Genomic DNA, 21,266 nt, shown 5'->3' with positions numbered 1-21,266 from the left:
AAAATATTGTGTTAAAATTATAAATGAAATAAGCAGTGTAAATACATTCTTGATTGTTTTACTTATTAACATTCTTTGAATGTTAACATTGTTAGTTCAGGTTAGTCTTTATTTTCTATCCAGATCATATACATAGCCCAGGGCAATGCCTTTCAAAATCAATGCCTGTAGTAAAGACTGCTTGGTGTAGAAGAAAAATATTGTACCAGGAGTTAGGAGTTCACCTCTATAATACCTGAAACAAATTAATTTCTCTGGTCCTTCACATTTTCATTAATAAATGAAGAGTATTACGATACATAATATTAGGGTCCTTTCTTATTTTGCACTAATTTTTTAAAAATCATACTAAGAATGCTAATAGGTCACTAAAGAAAACTAAACAATAAATCTAGAAGAAATTAGCAAAATAAAAAGTTTATTGATGAAGTTATCAGTTTTTATTTTATTTATTTCCCTAATATAAATAAGGAGAAGAAATCTACCTGTTTCCGTTCTTCTTCCACTGTTGATCCCATTTCCTGTATTTTGAGTAGCATGACTGATTCAGATTTCTCAAGAGATTCCCTGAAGTGCTTCTCCTGAGCCAGTTGTCTCCTTAGCTATAGAACAATAGTGCAGTTAGCAAGACCAATTGAACATGTCTAATGAACAGCAAAGTTACCAGACATGTTATCTCATCCCCAAATGTTCCCAGACATGTTATCTCATCCCCAAATGTTCTTCTTTCATTTATGACTACTCAGAAACATGCTGGTTTTTCCCTGATGGATGGCTTTCTAGGAAACAGTCAAACTGGGTTGCTCTCATCTTCATACTGATAAGTCTGTTTTCCAAATTATGTGTTAAGACCCAATAGAGGAAGTTGGAAGCAGCACTTAGGAAAAGGAAAATAGTAGAGCAGAATGGAAAGAAATTAGAGCACACAGCCAAGTAGTAAGGATAAGTATTGCTTCATGGAATGTTGCATGTATGCAATTCATGTCCTGCAATGGATTGTAATAAAAAAAAGTTTAAAAAACACAAATACCAGATTTCAGTAACATATTATTTCTGAATTTTCTGAATTTTTGTCAACTCTTATTTTCTCATATTTTGATACTTTTATATATTTTAATCTATTGTACTATAGCCATGCCTCTAAAAGCTATTTCAATTATTTTGTAATTTAAAGGTCTAAACAATGTAGCAACTTTTAAGGAGAAGACAAGACTGACACTCATGGAGAACCTGCGCACTGTGGTATATATTATATTTGGTCTCTGCTCCTGGCTCTTGGCATGCAGCTACTAAAACCCTTAGGATCTCCAGGTAAGGGCATCTCTCATATGTTACGACATGATTATGAGATGACTGTGGCTGGGGTCCCCTACAGAGCTTCATCATAGAGGCTGGTCAGAAAGGCATGATCAGTGGTTTAGAAACTTTGGTCCTACCTGCCAGCCCCTGGGGAGGTGAGGGGGCTAAAGGTTGAGTTGATCATTAGTGACCAATGATGTAATAAAACATGCCTAAGTAATGAAGCCTCAACAAAAACTCAAGAGAGCCAAGTTTTAAGAGCTTACAGATAGCTGAACACCTGCAGGTGACTGGAGGGGGTGCTGGGAGAGAGCTCAGAAGCTCTACCTCATTTCTCACATGCCTTGCCTATGCATCTGTTCCCTGGCTGTTCATCTGTATTCTTTATAACACAGGTGCAGTATTCCTCATTCAAAATGCTTGGGACATAACTCTCTATCATATCAGCCTAGTAACCAATTTTCTCAAAAAGCACAAGAAGTAAAATCAAGAATTAATAAATGGGCTGCTATCAAACTAAAAAGTTTCTACACAACAAAGGAAAAATCAAGAACATGAAGAGAGAACCTACAGAATGGGAAAAAATCTTCACCACCTATACCTCAGATAGAGCATTAATCTCCAGGATATATAAAGAACTCAAAAAAAAAAACAATAAAAAACACCAGATAACCTAATCAATAAATGAGCAAAAGAACTGAACAGGCACTTCATAGAAGAAGAAATACAAGAAGTCAACAAATATATGAAAAAAATGTTCAACATCTCTAGCAATAGAGAAATGCAAATTAAAACTACACTGAGATTCCATCTTACTTCAGTCAGAATGGCAATTATCAAAAAGATAAGTAACAATAAATGTTGGCAAGAATGTGAGGGAAAAGGTATACACTATATTGCTGGCGGGACTGAAAATCGTTGCAACCACTAGGAAAGGCAGAATGGAGAGTCCTCAGGAAACTTGGAATGGAACCACCATTTGACTCAGTTATCCCACTCCTCAGCATGTACCCAAAAGATGTAAAATCAACATACTATAGTGACACAGCCACATCAGTGTTTATAATAGCTCAATTCACAATAGCTAAGCTATGGAACCAACCTAGGTGCACTTTAACAGATGAACCGATAAAGAAAATGTGGTACATATCCACAATGGAATATTACTCAGCCATAAAGAAGAATGAAATTCTGTCATTTGTTGGTAAATGGATAAACTGGAGACCATCATGCTAAGTAAAATAAGCTAATCCCCAAAAAATCAAAGGCTGAATATTCTCTCTGATATGTGGATGCTGACTCACAATAGGTAGGGGCACAGGAATGGGAGGTTCACCAGACTAGACAATGTCACCCACATCCTGCTCGGGCGACAGAAGTAAGGCCACCTCTGGGTGAATTGGGCTGGGAACAAAAAAAAACCACACAAACATAAAAATATCTTTTTCTCAATTGTGGGGGTCAGGAAGGCTCTGCAACCTCAAAGATCAGCTCCTACACTGGAAAGAGGGCAAGGGGAGCAAGAGAGGCAAGCAAGAGAGTGAGCACACCTGAACCCCCCCCCCCCCATTTATTGGAGAAAAGCTATTCATTGAATATTCCACTCAAATAAGGCAAGAGATTGGGTTTCAAAGGGTGGCATCTTGCTTAGCAATGTCTTGTGGTCAGAAGGTTGACTGACATCTTGGAAAGCCACACCCATCTCAGGTGCTGTGTGGGATCACAGGTAAAGGAGAAAAAAGGCACACATGTGACGCACAGCCCAATCAGGCGGCAACATCAGGCCAGTCCCCTCATACCACTCAAATGCACATAGCTCACACACAGAGCCCATGGATAGCTCGCAACAGGACAGGACAGAGTCAGGGGAAGGGAGGGGTATGGGAATGGGAAAGACAAGAGAATGTATCAGACATAACTTTCCTATGTTCATATATAAATACATGACCAGTGTAACTCCACATTACGTATAACCACAAAAAAATTGGAAGCTATACTCCATGTATGTATGTCAAAATACATTCTACTGTCATATAACTAAAAAGAATTTAAAATTTTTTTAAAAAGACAAGTTGCAGATTGGCAGATAATACTTGCATAACAAATATTTCATGAAGAACCTGTACCTATTATCTGTTGCTATAACAAAACCCCTGAGGTTAAATAATGTATAAAGGAATGAGATTTATCTAGTTCATAGTTTTGGAGACTGAAAGTCCAAGATTGGATGGCCCCATATGTTCAACATCTGTGTGGGGCAGATGGCATCACAATAGAAGAAATGCTTTTAGAAAGATCACACAGCAAGAGAGAAAGCCAGAGAGATCTGGGGTCAGGCTCACTCTTTTGTATAACAATCTGACTCTCTGAGGAACTGTGAGATCTGCATTAATCTCTTCCAAGCTTGGTGTTCCCAGTGACCTAAACACCTTCCATAGGTCCCACCTCTTAAAGTCCTGACTATCTCCTTATATCATGATACTGGAGATCAAGTTCCAACACATGCACCTTCAAATATACACTCAAATTATATCCAAACCAAAGAATATTCAAAATATATAAAGAAATCTAAAAACTCCATATTAAAAAAGTTTAGTTACAAAATGAAAAAAAAGATCAGATACCAAAGAGGATATACTGGCAAATAAGCCTATGAAAAGTTCCTCAATGTTAAATATCATCAGGGAATTGCAAATTAAGACACAATACCAATACACACCTATTAAATGGCAAAAAGTCCTGGCTGGTGGGTATCAATTATTTTGTGTGGGGAGATGGCAGTTTCTTAGAAAGCTAAACATAGGCTTACTATACAATCCAGCAATTATACTCCTAGGTTATTTACTCATATGAGTTGAAATCATATGCCCATACAAAAACGTACACACACATATTTATAGTAGCTTTATTCATAATTTCCAATGATTGTTATCAACTAAGACATCTTTTAATAGATAAGTGCATGAAAAAACTGTGGTACATACAATGCAGTATTTTTCAGGAATAAAAAGATATGAACTATCAAGCAATGAAAAGACATGAAGGAACTTTGAATGCATATGCTAAGTGGAAGAAAGACAGTCCAAAAAGGGTACATACTGTATTACTCCAACTATAACAAAACTATAAATACTCTCTAAAAACAGTGTTTGCCAGGGACTAGAGGGACAGGCAGAAGCTTTGAGTATGCAGACCACAGTGCCTCTTTAGGGCAGTGAAACTATTGTTTCTGACCCTGTAAGGTAGATAGATGGCATTATGTAGCACATTCATACATAGTTGGTGGGACTCTTAATTGTGTACCCACTCTGGAAAGCAGTATGGAGATTCTTCAAAAGAATAGGAATAGAACTAACATATGACCCATCTATACCACTCTTTGGTATTTATCCAAAAGAACTAAAATCATGCTGTAGTGATACAGCCACTACAGCATATTATAGTAATAGCAGCACAACTCACAATAGCCAAGTTATGAAACCAGCCTAGACCTGTCAACATATGAATGGATAAAGAAAATGTAGTATATATACAAAATGGAGTTTAATTCAGCCATAAAGAATAAAATTATAGTATTTGCCAGTAAATGGACAGAAGTGGAAATAACCATGATGAATGAAATAAGCCAGACTCAGAAATAAAGGATTGAATATTTTCTCTCACATGCAAAAAACAGAGCAAAATAAGGGGTGGGGGGAGATGGGGAATCCCATGAAAACAGAAGGGAGATCAGTGGAGCAGAGGAAAGGGATTGAGGGAAAGGGATGAGGGATGGGGAAGGGAGAAATGGTGGAATGAAATTGAATAAATAATGCTGTGTACATATATGAATATACCAAAGTGAATTTCATGTCATGTATATTTATAAAGAACTACTTAAAAAAACTATAAGTAAATAAAAGGAAAACCAGTAGAGTACAAAAAGGAGGCCAGGGGAAATGGGGAAGGGAAAAAGTTAGGTAAAGGAGAAGTACTGGCCCCGCGGCTACAGAAGGCGTGGCGCCGCAGAGAAGGGATTAACTGGTAAGCAGGGAGATAAGTGGCTGCAACACGGTGGTATCCCACCAGCCAAGCCCGCACTGACCCCCGGGCTGAGTTCGGGATTGCAGACGGGGAAAGAAGCGGTACAGTCCCATCTCCCACAAGGGACACTCCACTAAGGCAACCAGCGGCCACCATCTTGGAGAGGAGAGCTGAAGTATCCACCGCCACTTTCCAACAGATTGCAACAACAAAACAGGTGTGTGTCACTCAGTTCAGCCCCCATACATAGGGGGATTTCGCATAAAATCTCTCCTAGACTTTCAGGGGAAGGGAGTATCACAGTGAGCCTGCATAAAGACTAAAGGAGAACTAGAGGCACCTGACCTTCAACCCCCGCTCCCATCAGCAGCCAAAACAAAACCTGTCTAGCCAGCGCTGGGGGAGGGGCAAGCAGAAAAAATCAAAACCATAGAGTGCCGGGGATCCCAAAAGCCAATGGTGTGACCCCGGAGATCCAGGCTGTCTGATTCGCGTGGCCTGCCCCGCGGCTACAGAAGGCGTGGCGCCGCAGAGAAGGGATTAACTGGTAAGCAGGGAGATAAGTGGCTGCGACACGGTGGTATCCCACCAGCCAAGCCTGCACTGACCCCCGGGCTGAGTTCGGGATTGCAGACGGGGAAGGAAGCGGTACAGTCCCATCCCCCACAAGGGACACTCCACTAAGGCAACCAGCGGCCACCATCTTGGAGAGCTGAAGTATCCACCGCCACTCTCCGACAGATTGCAACAACAAAACAGGAGAAACCAAGACTAGCAGGAGAAACCAGGAGACTAGAGGCAAGGCCCTCGCGACTGGGAAGCTGTAAACTGCAGGCCCGCCGGCGACAGTTCACCCACTGCCCGCATAACTGGGCAGTAGGAGAATGCCCACCCGCTGGCGACTGATCACCTGCCCGCGGCCTGTGATACTGGGTGGCTGGAGACTGCCCGCCTGCCGCGACCGGGAGCTGAAACCAAACAGAGACAGTCCAGTCACACCCCCCCATTAGGGCACCCCGGCAAGGAGACTGGGGCCCGTCATAGCAGAGTAGTGTCGTCACTGGAGCTCGGACGTCGGAATTCCTTCCCAGCGGAATCCATGTTAGCAAGCATAGTTTAACAACACAAAGGAGAGACATCAGAGTAATACAGAAACAAAACAAGTCTATAGAAGAGAGCAGAAACACGACAATCAAAAACAGCTGGAAAGTAATGTGGACAACATGAGAAAACAAGGGAAAAAAGGATTACAAACAATGCAAGACAACTCAATTCTACAGGAGGACATAGAAACATCAGAAGCAGGGATAGGGAAAGAACTCAAGGCATACCTAACTCGAATGGAAAGGAATATTAGAGAAGACATGAGACAGCAAGTCCAAGAAATAAAAGTATATTTTGAAAATGAATTAAACAAACAAATTCAAATGGCAAAGAACGAGCTCTACCAGGAGATAGAGATCTTAAAAAAAAATCAAACAATAATCCTAGAATTGCAGGAAACTATAAACCAAATTAAAAACTCAAACGAGAATATTACAAATAGACTTGATCAAGTAGAAGTCAGAACATCAGATAATGAAGACAAGGTTTATCAACTTGAAGAGAATATAGTCAACACAGAAAAGATGCTTAAATCCCACGAGCAATCTATTCAAGAGATATGGGATGTCATAAAAAAATCAAATCTGAGAGTCATAGGGATAGAAGAAGGCACAGAGATTCAAACCAAAGGAATGGACAGCATATTAAATGAAATAATTCTAGAAAACTTCCCAGAGATGAAAGATGGAATGGATTGCCAAATCCTGGAAGCCTACAGGACCCCAAACATTCAAAACCATAATAGACCAACTCCAAGACATATAATTATGAAGACAGCCAACGTACAGAACAAGGAGAGAATATTAAAGGCTACGAGAGAAAAGAGGCAGATTACATTCAGGGGTAAACCAATTAGGTTAACGACCGATTTCTCATCACAAACTTTGAAAGCGAGAAGATCCTGGAATAATGTATTTCAAATGCTGAAAAATAATGGATTCCAACCAAGAATACTATATCCAGCAAAATTGAGCTTCAAATTTGACAATGAAATTAAAATCTTTCACGATAAACAAAAGCTAAAAGAATTCGCAGCAAGAAAACCAGCTCTGCAAAGCATTTTGAACAAAACACTACAAGAAGAGGAATGGAAAAATAGTGCCCAAAACTAACAGCAGGAGGTATCTCAGTAAAGGGGGAGGAAAATAACCAAAAAGCAAAACTAGCCAAACTAAAATAAATAAATAAAGAAGCATGACTGGAAGTACAAATCATATCTCAATTGTAACCTTAAATGTTAATGGCCTAAACTCACCAATCAAGAGACATAGGCTAGTAACCTGGATCAAAAAAACAAATCCAACAATATGCTGCCTTCAGGAGACTCATATGATAGGAAAAGACATACACAGGCTGAAGGTAAAAGGTTGGGAAAAAATCATACCACTCACATGGCCCTCGGAAGCAAGCAGGAGTGACCATACTCATATCGAATAAAATCAACTTCAAACCTAAGTTAATCAAGAAGGATAAAGAAGGTCACTATATACTGTTAAAAGGAACCATCCACCAACAAGACATAACAATCATCAATTTGTATGCACCAAACAATGGAGCTGCAACGTTCATAAAACAAACTCTCCTCAAGTTCAAGAGTCAAATAGACCACAACACAATAATTATGGGTGACTTCAACACACCGCTCTCGCCATTACACAGATCCTCTAGACAAAAGCTGAATAAAGAAACTATAGAACTCAACAGCACAATCAATAACCTAGACTTAACCGACATATATAGAATATATCAACCATCATCAAGTGGATACACGTTCTTCTCAGCAGCACATGGATCCTACTCAAAGATAGACCATATATTATGCCATAAGGCAACCCTTAGTAAATATAAAGGCGTGGAGATAATACCATGCACCATATCGGATCATAATGGAATGAAATTGGAAATCAATGATAAAAGAAGGAAGAAAAAATCCTACATCACATGGAAAATGAACAATATGTTATTGAATGATCAATGGGTTATAGAAGACATAAAGGAGGAGATGAAAAAATTCTTAGAATCAAATGATAACACAGACACAACATACCGGAATCTATGGGACACAATGAAAGCAGTTTTAAGAGGGAAATTCATTTCTTGGAGTTCTTACCTCAAGAAAAGAAAAAACCAACAAATAAATGAACTCACGCAACACCTCAAAAACCTAGAAAAGGAAGAGCAAAACAACAGCAAATGTAGTAGAAGACAAGAAATAATTAAAATTAGAGCAGAAATCAACAAAATTGAAACAAAAGAAACCATTGAAAAAATTGATAAAACTAAAAGTTGGTTCTTTGAAAAAATAAATAAGATAGACAAGCCCTTAGCCATGCTAACGAAAAGAAGAAGATAGAGAACTCAAATTACTAACATACGGGATGAAAAAGGCAATATCACAACAGACACTACAGAAATACAGAAGATAATTAGAAAGTATTTTGAAACCCTATATTCCAGTAAAATAGAAGATAATGAAGATATCGATAAATTTCTTAAGGCATATGATTTGCCCAGATTGAGACAGGAAGACACACACAATTTAAACAGACCAATAACAAAAGAAGAAATAGAAGAAGCCATCAAAAGACTACCAACCAACAAAAGCCCAGGACCAGATGGGTATACAGCGGACTTCTACAAAACCTTCAAAGAAGAATTAATACCAATACTTTTCAAGCTATTTCAAGAAATAGAAAAAGAAGGAGCTCTTCCAAATTCATTCTATGAGGCCAACATCACTTTGATCCCAAAACCAGACAAAGATACTTCAAAGAAAGAAAACTACAGACCAATATCTCTAATGAACTTGGATGCAAAAATTCCCAATAAAATTCTGGCGAATCGAATACAAAAACATATCAGAAAACTTGTGCACCATGATCAAGGAGGATTCATTCCTGGGATGCAAGGATGGTTCAATATACGGGAATCAATAAATGCTATCCACCACATCAATAGACTTAAAGACAAGAACCACATGATCATCTCGATGGATGTAGAAAAAGCATTTGACAAAGTACAGCATCCCTTTATATTCAAAACACTAGAAAAACTAGGGATAACAGGAACTTACCTCAACATTGTAAAAGCTATATATGCTAAACCTCAGGCTAGCATCATCCTAAACGGAGAAAAACTGAAGGCATTCCCTCTAAAATCTGGAACAAGACAGGGATGCCCTCTATCACCACTTCTATTCAATTTAGTTCTCGAAGTACTAGCCAGAGCAATTAGACAGACAAAAGAAATTAAAGGCATAAAAATAGGAAAAGAAGAAGGTAAACTATCGCTATTTGCAGATGACATGATAATATACTTAACAGACCCAAAAGAGTCTACAAAGAAGTTGCTAGAGTTAATAAATGAATACAGCAAAGTGGCAGGTTATAAAATCAACACGCATAAATCAAAGGCATTCCTGTATATCAGCAACAAAACCTCTGAAATGGAAATAAGGAAAACCACTCCATTCACAATATCCTTAAAGAAAATAAGATACTTGGGAATCAACCTAACAAAAGAGGTGAAAGATTTATACAATGAAAACTACAGAACACTAAAGAGAGAGATAGAAGAAGATCTCAGAAGATGGAAAAATGTACCCTGTTCATGGATAGGCAGAACTAACATCATCAAAATGGCGATATTACCCAAAGTTCTCTACAGGTTTAATGCGATGCCAATCAAAATCCCAACGGCATTTCTTGTAGAAATAGACAAAGCAATCATGAAATTCATATGGAAAAACAAAAGACCCAGAATAGCAAAAGCAATTCTAAGCAGGAAGTGTGAATCTGGAGGTATAGTGATACCAGAGGTCAAACTGTACTACAAAGCAATAGTAACAAATACAGCATGGTACTGGTACCAAAACAGGCAGGTGGACCAATGGTACAGAATAGAAGACACAGAGGCTAATCCACAAAGTTACAACTATCTTATATTTGATAAAGGGGCTAAAAGCATGCAATGGAGGAAGGATAGCATCTTCAACAAATGGTGCTGGGAAAACTGGAAATCCATATGCAACAAAATGAAACTGAATCCCTTTCTCTCGCCATCCACAAAAATTAACTCAAAATGGATCAGGGAGCTAGATATCAAATCAGAGACACGGCGTCTGATAGAAGAAAAAGTTGGCTACGATCTACATATTGTGGGGTCGGGCTCCAAATTCCTTAATAGGACACCCATAGCCCAAGAGTTAACAACAAGAATAAACAAATGGGACTTACTTAAACTAAAAAGTTTTTTCTCAGCAAGAGAAACAATAAAAGAGGTAAATAGAGAGCCTACATCCTGGGAACAAATTTTTACCCCCCACACCTCCGATAGAGCCCTAATATCCAGAATGTACAAAGAACTCAAAAAATTAAACAATAAGATAACAAATAACCCAATTAACAAATGGGCCAAGGACCTGAACAGACACTTCTCAGAGGAGGACATACAATCAATCAACAAGTACATGAAAAAATGCTCACCATCGCTAGCACTCAGAGAAATGCAAATCAAAACCACCCTAAGATACCATCTCACTCCAGTAAGATTGGCAGCCATTATGAAGTCAAACAACAATAAGTGTTGGCGGGGATGTGGGGAAAAGCGTACACTTGTACACTGCTGGTGGGGCTGCAAAATGGTGAGGCCAATTTGGAAAGCAGTATGGAGATTCCTGGGAAAGCTGGGAATGGATCCACCATTTGACCCAGCTATCGCACTTCTCGGACTATTCCCTGAGGACCTTAAAAAAGCGCTCTATAGGGATACAGCTGCATCAATGATTATAGCGGCACAATTCACAATAGCTAGACTGTGGAACCAATCTAGATGCCCCTCAATAGATGAATGGATAAAAAAAAATGTGGCATCTATACACAATGGAGTATTATGCAGCACTAAGAAATGACAAAATCATAGAATTTGCAGGGAAATGGATGGCATTAGAGCAGATTATGCTAAGCGAAGCTAGCCAAGCCCTAAAAAACAAATGCCAAATGTCTGCTTTGATATAAAGAGAACAACTAAGAACAGAACAGGAAGGAAGAGCATGAGGAAAAGACTACAGTAAACAAAGATGAATGGGGGGAGAGAAACGGAGAGAGAAGGGAAAGCACATGGAAATAGTAGGAGACCTTCAATGATACATAAAATTATAAGAGGTTATGAGGGGCAAGGGGGAGGGAAAAAAAGAGAGAGAATTGAACAACAGCAGGGGAGGTAGAGAGGGAAGATGGGAGGGGAGGGGTGGGGAGGGGGGATAGTAGGCGATAGGAAAGGTAGCAGAATACAACAGTCACTAATATGGCATTATGTAAAAATGTGAATATGTAACAGATGTGATTCTGCAATCTGTATTTGGGGTGAAAATGGGAGTTCAAAACACAATTTGAGTCAAATGTATGGAAGTTGATATATCATGAGCTATGTAATGCTTTAAATAATCAATGAAAAAAAATAATGAATCACAAAAAAAATAATTAAAAAAAAGGAGAAGTACTGGGAAATTAATTGGAGCAAATTAGTCCACACATGTATGATTATGTCAAAATGAATTTCAATATTATAAATAACTATATTGCACTAATAAAAACATTAAAAAAGAGAACTGTATAGAACCATAAGTGAAGTCTAATATAAACTATGGACTTTAAATGGTGAATCAATACTGGTTTATCAAATGTCAAAAACATATCATTCTAATGCAATAATATTAATACAACCAGAGAAGTGAAAAATTGTGCTCCATTTGTGTACAATGAATCGAAGACCATTCTTCTGTCATGTATAACTGATTAGAATAAAAATAAATAGATAATATTAATATAAGAAATTGGGAGTGGAGAGGAGTAAATGGGAACTCTGTTTTCTGCACAATTTTCTTTCTTTCTTTCTTTCTTTCTTTGCAGTAATGGGTATTGAACTCAGGGGTGCTCTCTACCAGGAGCTGAGATATGGTCTCACTAAGTAGCCCATGCTGGCCTTGTTGCTATTCTACCTGCCTCAGCTGGCTCTGCACAATTTTTCTATAAACTAAAAACTGCTCTAAACTATTAAAATATCTAAAAAAATATTTTTAACTATGAACAATCATGCTTTTATTATTAATTACTGGTAAATAAAGTTCTCTATGGAAGACAGTTTTAAAGATAGCAATATTTACCAACTGAAGAACTATCATCTATAATTTTTAAAAAACTTTTGCATGAGAAATTTCCTAAAAAGTGTGTTTACTTCTCTGGTTTACATAAAAGAATCTTTTAAATATAATTTGACCTTTTTAATTTGGACTAATACCTATTACTATTCTGTCAGGGATTACTGGGATTGTAAGGCCACTATATTATATACTGATTAGTAATTCTTCACTCTTCTGTTTTTAGCTGCAAATTTTTAGCCCTACAGTTGTTAGCAGTCACTCATGTGGTAATTCCCAGAACTTAAGCTGAAATTCAGGTTTCTAGATAAAATTAAATGACCTGTCTTATTAAAAAACTTTTTATGTTAAACACAATTTTGGATTAAAAGGCCTTTCTATGAAAGTGTCCACTTAATTATTGTAGTATATGGGCAATAACATGAAAATGAGCAACCATATGTGGTAACTATTTCCTTCTTCGGTCAGAGGGCATTTATTTATCATGTCCAGTTTTATGGCAGTATTGAGAGAAAAGGAAGTCTGTATTGCCAAGTAAAGGCAGACACTTTCACCTAAATTACATTGGGTGTATTTTTAGTATTCCTATTACATAGTCATATATTTTCTTCTTCAAAGGATTTTTTTCATTCTCTAAACTTTCTTGATTTCCTCTTTGCAATTCCAACACCTCCGCATCTTTTTGTCTTACCTCCTGAATTTTAAGGTTCATTTTACGTTTTGTGGTCTTCAGTTCCTCTTCAATAATAGCTGCAGTATCCTAAAAAATAGGAAAAGAGGTTTTAAATAATCTAAAATGACAGGAATGATTTTCTCTATGGATTATCAGTTCAAATCAACGCATTTCCCCAACATATTAAAAATAAAAACTATCTTTAATATGCTTATAAATATTCCTTACAAGTCTGAAGTAATTATTACATAAGATTTTATTACTTTGATTCACAGTGTCTATCATTTCACCTTTTAGATCATAAATAGTGATTAATCACACCCACCTTTCATGTAAAATTCAACAGAGGACAAGCTGGAAAATAATAGATATTTTTCTTATAGGGGAAATTTTCTAAGAATGATTTCGTCTAGCTTTAAATATTGTTCATGCTTAGGAGTTGAGGATGAAAACCATAGCTTCCATTACTTATTCTCTTCTTTATTATTAATGTTAGTGGCACCACAATCCTAGATGTAAAATCTCAGACTCATTTTTGTCTTCTTTCCTACTTTATATCTCTATCTAATACCATATTTTACAATATCTTTCTTCACAATGTATCTCTTACCTCTTTCCTTTCAAAATGCCACAACCCCCAGTCAGACTTAATTTTTCTCAAGCCAAATAATGCAATAGATTCCTAATTGGTTTCCCTGCCTCTGATCTCCTTTCTCCATAATCAATACTGTATAATACCCCCAAATTAGCTTTTCCTATTTTTCATTGTGATTTCTTAAACCCTTCCCACAGGCTCAGCCCAACTATTGATTATTCTATATGTTGATGATATTATTATTGATATTCTCTACAATGTGTTCCCTAGCTAATGCCCAACTTATTTCCCACAAATTCTCATCCCTGTCAGGCTAGTTTATATATTTCACCCTAACTGCACCTGGAAGAAAGATGTAGGTTCAAACATGGGCTTCAGGAAGAAGATGAGCATGTGGTAATCTTGGACAAGTGACTTCTCCCTGAGTCCCAATAGTCTTATTGTTAAAAATAAAAATAGGAATAGTAATATCCTACTTCATAAGGCCTTGCAAAATAGTATCTTGAATATCGATTATACTGCTTGGTCCCTGGAAAGAAAACAATACTCTGAGTTTCTTTTCCCAGCAGACCCTACTCTTTGCTGTCTCTGTGTGCGTTCTTGGAAATGTTCTTATCCTCCACTTTGCCTTCTCAAGGTTCAGCTTCAGTCCTAGCTCTTTCCTGAAGCCTACCTAATCTCGTTAGATAAGGGATTTCTCACTTCTCAAATACACTGAATACAAAGGCCTTACTCTGCAATATTCATTTATTGTCTTAGACTGTTCTAGCATTTCCTACATTTATTTTTCACTATTTATCATTATATGCCTTGTTCTCCCAACTAGCATACAAGCTCTTGAAGAGCACACACTACCTCATACCTCTGGATGCTGTCTATTGTACAGGGTAAGGACTCTATTTAAAAAAAAAAGTCAGGCTAGGGTGGAGCTTTTATTTTGGCTCAGTGGTTGAGTGCTTGCCTAGTACATGTGAGGCACTGGGTTCAATCCCCAGCACCACATAAAAATAAACAAAATAAAGCTATTTAAAACAATGATACCATGTTTTTTTAAAAAAAACAAACAAACAAACAAAACCACTGATAGCACACAGTAATTTTAGTTATCAATGCACGTAAACGTCAAATGCTAAGAATCCTCACATCAACACAAACTATTTGTTTGGAATTGGGGATTGAAGCCAGGGGCACTTTATCATTGGGCTACATCCCCAGCCATTTTTATTTTTCACTGTGAGACAGTTTCTCACTGTTTCTGAGGCTGACCTCAAACTTGTGATCCTCCTGCCTCTGCCTCCAGAGTTGCTGAGATTATAGGAATGCACCGCCATGACTAGAAACAGCTACTACTTTTAAAATCAGTTTTATGGGTCTGCTATTTCCTCCAGCTAATATACAAGAGTGAGTTTATACTTCAGAACTCTGGACTCAAACCTTTGTCTCTGAGGCAACTTCCACAGGAGCAGTCAAACTCTGCACTTCATCTTGTGCCTTGTCTTCTTCCTCTCTTACATCTTTCAGTTGTTGGCGCAAGTTCATCACTTCAAGATGCAACAGCTTCAGGTCCTTGGAATGTTCCTCCTGAATTGTGTTCAATCGATCCTTGAGAAAAGCTACCAGGCAGCACAAGAGGGGCATCAACAGTAGAAAGAAGGTCAGCCAAGGAAAAGAATCATAAACACATCAAGTACCCAACAGGATCAAATTTCTGATGATTCTCTTCCATATACCTGTTTCCTGTGGATTCAAATCCTTTTCAGTTTGCATGCGAAAGATATTCATCTTCAAGGATTGAATGAGACTTTCCAGATGGCACATTCGATTTACCAGAAACTCACAGTTCTTCCATAAAAAATCTGTTTTTCCTGAACAAATTACTTCATTCTTGATAGGACCAAAGAGTTTCTGGCTGGAAGGCTCTTCTAAACCCTTTGGAGGTTCCAAATGGCCTCTGGACAAAGATCCAATACAACAATATTATGCAACGTTATTTGTAGTATGTTAATCCCAACCATTGAGTCAATGTAATCTTCCTAATAAGTAGAGAGTGACATCAGCAACACAGCAGAATAGGAAGCTCTTAACTCTCCCTCCACCTATGAAGGCACTAAATAAACATCTATACACACATTAATTACCTGTAACAGAAAGTCAGAAATGAGTTGAGAGATTCTTATAAATAAGTCTGAAAAAATATCCACATCAAATGAATAGGAAAAACTGAAGCACAGTTGGGCACAAATGCCACCTGGGGAACTGCATGTTATAGTCAGGAAGGATTCCCCAACCCTAGCTTCTCCCTGATGAGACAGGATTTAGACTACACTTATAGCACTTTAACTCTAAGGCTCCCCATGATGTGGCTCTTAATTCACCTAGCTCTAAGAGCAGCTGGGATTAAGTATATATATCTCTCCAGACCACAGAACAAAGTGGAGACATTATATGGGTATGTGCACACTTCCAGGGATTATACATCTTCCAGGTATATATATATCCCTGGATCACAGAAAGAAGTAGAAGTTTTTATGGGCATGCACAAAATTCCACGGCTTAATCCCTCAGGATCAAAGCAAAGAAAGGGACTAAAACTTAAAAGCTCCCAGTTTCTCTGTGAAAGGAATGTGCTAGAATACTCTGCCACTCTGTACTCTGATTAAAGACTGAAGATAACACAAATAAATGGAAAGATATCCTGGATTCATGATTAGAAGAATTAATATTGTTAAAATATCTACACTATCCAAAGCAATCTACTTAATCAATGAAATCCCTATTAAAATCCCAATGACATTTTTCACAGAAATAGAAAAAAACCCTTGAATTCATATGGAACAACAAAAGATATATTATATATATAACTAAATCAATCTTGAGAACAAAGCCGAAGACATCACACTATCTGATTTCAAACTACATAACAAAGTTGCAGGGTACTAGCATAAAAAGACACATCAAATAGGATGGCCCAGAAATAAACCCACACATTTATGGTACCTGGATTTTTGACAAAGGTACCCAGAATACACAAAGGCAAAACAATAATCTTTTTGAAAAAAAAACTGACTAGGGAAACTAGATTTCCACACACAGAAAAATGAAATTGGACCCTTGATTCACACCATGTGCAAAAAATTTGATTAAAGACTTCAATATAGACCTGAAACTAAAACTACTAGAAGAAAATACAGGGGAAATCTCTGGTTTTGGTCTTGGCAATGGTTTCTTGGATGTGATTCCCACAGCACAGGAAGCCAAAGCAGACAGACAGATGGGTTTGCATCAAACTAAAAAGCTTCTGCACAGCAAAGGAAGCAAAAACATGAAGAAACAGCCCACACTGGAAAAAACATTTGCAAATCATAATCTGATAAGGGCCTAATATACAAAATACATGAAGAACTCAAACAACTCACCAGAAAGAAAATAAATAATTTGGTTAAAAAATGGACAAAGAACATGAATAGACATTTCTCCAAAGATGACATTCAAATGGCCAATAGGGATATGAAAAAATACTCATCCTTACTTGTCATCAGGTAAATGCAAATTAAAACCAGTGAGATATCATCTCACACTTGTTAGAATGGCTATTATCAAAAAGATGAAAGAAAACTATATTGATGAAAATGTGGAGAAAACTGTCAAAATTGTTAGTGAAATCTATATATTTGTACATCAATTTTCTAAAACAGTTCCTCAAAAAAACTAAAAATAGCATTAACATATGATTCAGCAATTCCACTTTGGGTATTTATCCAAAGGAATTGGAATCAGTATGTTGAAAAGCTATCTGAACTCCCAGGTTCGCTGCAGCATTATTCACAATAGCCAAGATATGGAAAACAACCTGAGAACCCATCTACAGATGAAGGGATAAAGAAAATATGAAACATACACAGTACAGAATATTATTCAGTCATTAAAAAAGGATGAAATTCTATCATTTGTGATAGAATGAATGAATCCTGAGGACATTATGCTAAGTGAAGTTAAGCTAGGTACAGAAGACCATATAATCTCACATCTTAAATTTTAAAAAGCCAACTCATAGCAGTGTTGAATAGTGATTATTAGTGGCTGGGGTTGGGGATACAGACAAGGAATAAGGAGATGTTAGTCACAGGGTATAAAGTTTTAATCAGACAGGAGGAATAAGTTGTTTTTGCAATGCTTGGGATTGAATCCAAAGTTCATGCATGCTAGGCAAGTGCTCTATCACTGAACTAAATTTCTAGCCCCTAGGTCTAATTGTTTTTCTTTTCCCTTTTATTTTTTTGTTGTTGAGGGATTAGAGGAACAAGTTCTGATAATCAACTGTACAGCATTGGTGCCTATAGTTAATAATTATGTCTTTTCTTTATCAAAATGGATAAAAGAGGGCTGGGGTTGTGGCTCAGTGGTGAGCGCTTGCCCAGCATGTGTGAGGCCCTAGGTTCGATCCTCAGCACCACATAAAAATAAATAAAGATACTGTGTCCAATACAACTAAAAAATAAATATTTAAAAAAATAAACCAACAAAATGTATAAGATTTTAAATCTTCTTACCACAAAGAAATAAGTAGATGAGGTGATAGATGTTAATTAGCTTGATTTAATCATCCCACAATGGATGTATGTATCATAACATCACAGTATACCCCATTTTTGTGAATGCTTATAATATTTTATATTGCCTCAACATAACTTTTAAGCTTAACTTTCTCATACCAGAAGCAGTTTCCCAGTCACACTTGACAGTTTCCAATATTCTAACACACCTGAATAGCTCCAGCTGGTGGCCAGAGATAAAAATGCAGAGGTATCTCTTCTGCCTAATGGACTGAGCTCCCTGCTTTCTTAATGCTTCCTTTAAACAGACCATTCATGTATCTGCCCACAACTTCTCAGTCACAAGATGACCTCCTGGAACTAGTGCCTGCTTGCTTTAAATCTACTAAATAAAGATCCCTGCAGGAAGTGTGTTTGGATGACACCTGGCTCCTATAACCAAATGGGTTCACAGGCTCTTTCTTATCAGCTTCTCCAAACTCAAATACAGAGAGCACTATTGGTTAATGAGGATGAAACATAATGTGGGATGAATAAAGATCACTTTTTAGTGCTGGTTTATTTTAATCTGGACTTTTTATAAACTTTTTTTGTTACATCAAAACAAGTGATACTTATTAGATAATCCTATAATGGTGAACTAAGAATTAAAGTTTATATTATTCTATATTGACATATATATATATATATATATATATATATATATATATATATGTTAACATAAACATAGTCACATTTTTAGAAAAATTTTAAACAAAGTCATAATAACATTCCTATTTTCTAACATACTTGACATTGTACCAAATGCTGTTTCTTTTAATGCTGAAGTTATTTATTCAATAGGTATTATACCCGCGCCCAGAACAGGCCCAGCGACCTGCAGGCGTGGTATCACTTCACCCCAACTGGAGTAGGGGCCGAGCAGAGCCACCGCACGCGCCCGGAACAGGCCCAACAACCCGCTGGCGTGGTAGTCATGTCACCCCAATTGGAATAGGGGCAGAGCAGAGCCGCCACCCGCGCCCACAAGGTAGGCAGACCTGCGACCAACCGGCGGATCAGGCCCAGCGGCCTGCCGGCGTGGTAGACACGTCACCCCAATTGGAGTAGGGGCAGAGAAGAGCCGCCGCCCGTGACTGGAACAGGCTCAGCGACCTGCCGGCGTGGTAGTCATGACACCCCAATTGGAGTAGGGGCAGAGTAGAGCCGCCACCCGCGCCCACAAGGTAGGCAGGCCTGCGACCGACCAGCGGATCAGGCCCAGCGGCCTGCCGGCGTGGTAGACACGTCACCCCAATTGCAGTAGGGGCAGAGCAGAGCCGCTGCCCGCACCCAGAACAGGCCCAGTGACCTGCCGGTGTGGTAGTCACGACACCCCAGTTGGAGTAGGGGCAGAGTAGAGCCGCCACCCGCACCCGCAAGGTAGGCAGGCCTGCAACCGACCGGTGGATCAGGACCAGCGGCCTGCCGGCGTGGTAGACATGTCACCCCAATTGGAGTAGGGGCAGAGCAGAGCGACTGCCCGCGCCCAGAACAGGCCCAGCGACCTGCCGGTGTGGTAGTCACGACACCCCAATTGGAGTAGGGGCAGAGCAGAGCCGCCACCCGTGCCCGCAAGGTAGGCAGGCCTATGACCAACCGGCAGAACAGGCCCAGCGGCCTGCTGGCACAACAGACACATCACCCCATTTGGAGTAGGGGCAGAGCAGAGCCGCTGCCCGTGCCCACCAGGTAGGCAGACCTGTGACCGACTGGAGGAACAGGCCCAGCGGCCTCCCGGCATGGTAGACACGTCACCCCAATTGGAGGAGGGGCACAGCCGCTGCCCGCCCTGCAAGGGAGACTTTTCAACTATACAAGAGCAATATAAATATATAGGGGGAAAATTTCAAAAACATAACAGTTTCACCAAGCAGAAAGAAACGCGAGCAGTATGAAACGACAAGGAAAGAAAGGACCACAAGCAATGCAGGTCAACTCAACTTTAGAAGAGGTAATAGCTGCAGCAGATGGAATGTCAGATAAAGAATTCAGGATATACATGCTTCAGATGATCTGGAGTCTCAAGGAAGACATTAGACAGCAAAATCAGACAATGAAAGATCACTTTGACAAAGAATTACATAAACAAATCCAAGAAGCAAAAGATCAACTATACAGGGAGATAGAGGTTATAAAAAAGAAACAAACAGAAATCCTAGAAATGCAGGAAGCAATAAACCAACTTAAAAACTCAATTGAGAATACTACCAGCAGAGTAGAACACTTAGAAGATAGAACATCAGACAATGAAGACAAAGTATTTCAACTTGAAAAGAACATAGACAGCTCAGCAAGACTGTTAAGAAACCATGAGCAGAACATCCAAGAAATATGGGATAATATAAAGAGACCAAACTTAAGAGTCATTGGGATACAGGAAGGTATAGAGGGCCAAACCAAAGGAATGAGCAATCTATTCAATGAAATAATACGAGAAAACTTCGCAGACTTGAAGAATGAGAAAGAATCCCAAATCCTAGAAGCCTACAGGATGCCGAATGTGAAAAATCATAAGAGATCCACACCTAGGCACATTATAATGAAGATGCCTAACATACAGAATAAGGAGAGAATTTTAAAAGCTACAAGAGAAAGGAAGCAGATTACATTTAGGGGTAAACCAATCAGGATAACAGCTGATCTTTCAACAGAGACTCTGAAAGCTAGAAGATCCTGGAATAACATATTTCAAACACTGAAAGAAAATGGGTTCCAACCAAGAATCGTGAATCCTGCGAAATTAAGCTTCAGGATGGAAGATGAAATTAAAACCTTCCATGATAAACAAAAGTTAAAAGAATTTGCAGCTAGAAAACCATC

General features: G+C 38.4%; 1 protein-coding gene across 3 annotated transcripts in view; it reads right to left on the bottom strand.

Annotated features, from left to right (window-relative positions):
* CCDC150 (coiled-coil domain containing 150) overlaps nucleotides 1-21,266 on the bottom strand; it is a gene marked incomplete at both ends in the record, with an annotated part of 125,870 nt that overhangs the window by 94,539 nt on the left and 10,065 nt on the right. For all 3 annotated transcript variants that reach the window (XM_081262371.1, XM_081262370.1, XM_081262372.1), the window contains 4 exons: nucleotides 486-602; nucleotides 13,275-13,343; nucleotides 15,286-15,464; nucleotides 15,582-15,802. In XM_081262371.1, coding sequence (XP_081118497.1) covers nucleotides 486-602; nucleotides 13,275-13,343; nucleotides 15,286-15,464; nucleotides 15,582-15,802 — 586 coding nt within the window. The remainder of the gene's footprint in view (nucleotides 1-485; nucleotides 603-13,274; nucleotides 13,344-15,285; nucleotides 15,465-15,581; nucleotides 15,803-21,266) is intronic.

The sequence above is a fragment of the Spermophilus citellus genome (genome assembly GCF_964194105.1).
Source record: "Spermophilus citellus genome assembly, chromosome: 11".
Classification (NCBI taxonomy): domain Eukaryota; kingdom Metazoa; phylum Chordata; class Mammalia; order Rodentia; family Sciuridae; genus Spermophilus; species Spermophilus citellus.
The sequence above is the reverse complement of the archived record's forward strand: the minus strand, read 5'-3'. Positions and strand labels throughout refer to the sequence as shown.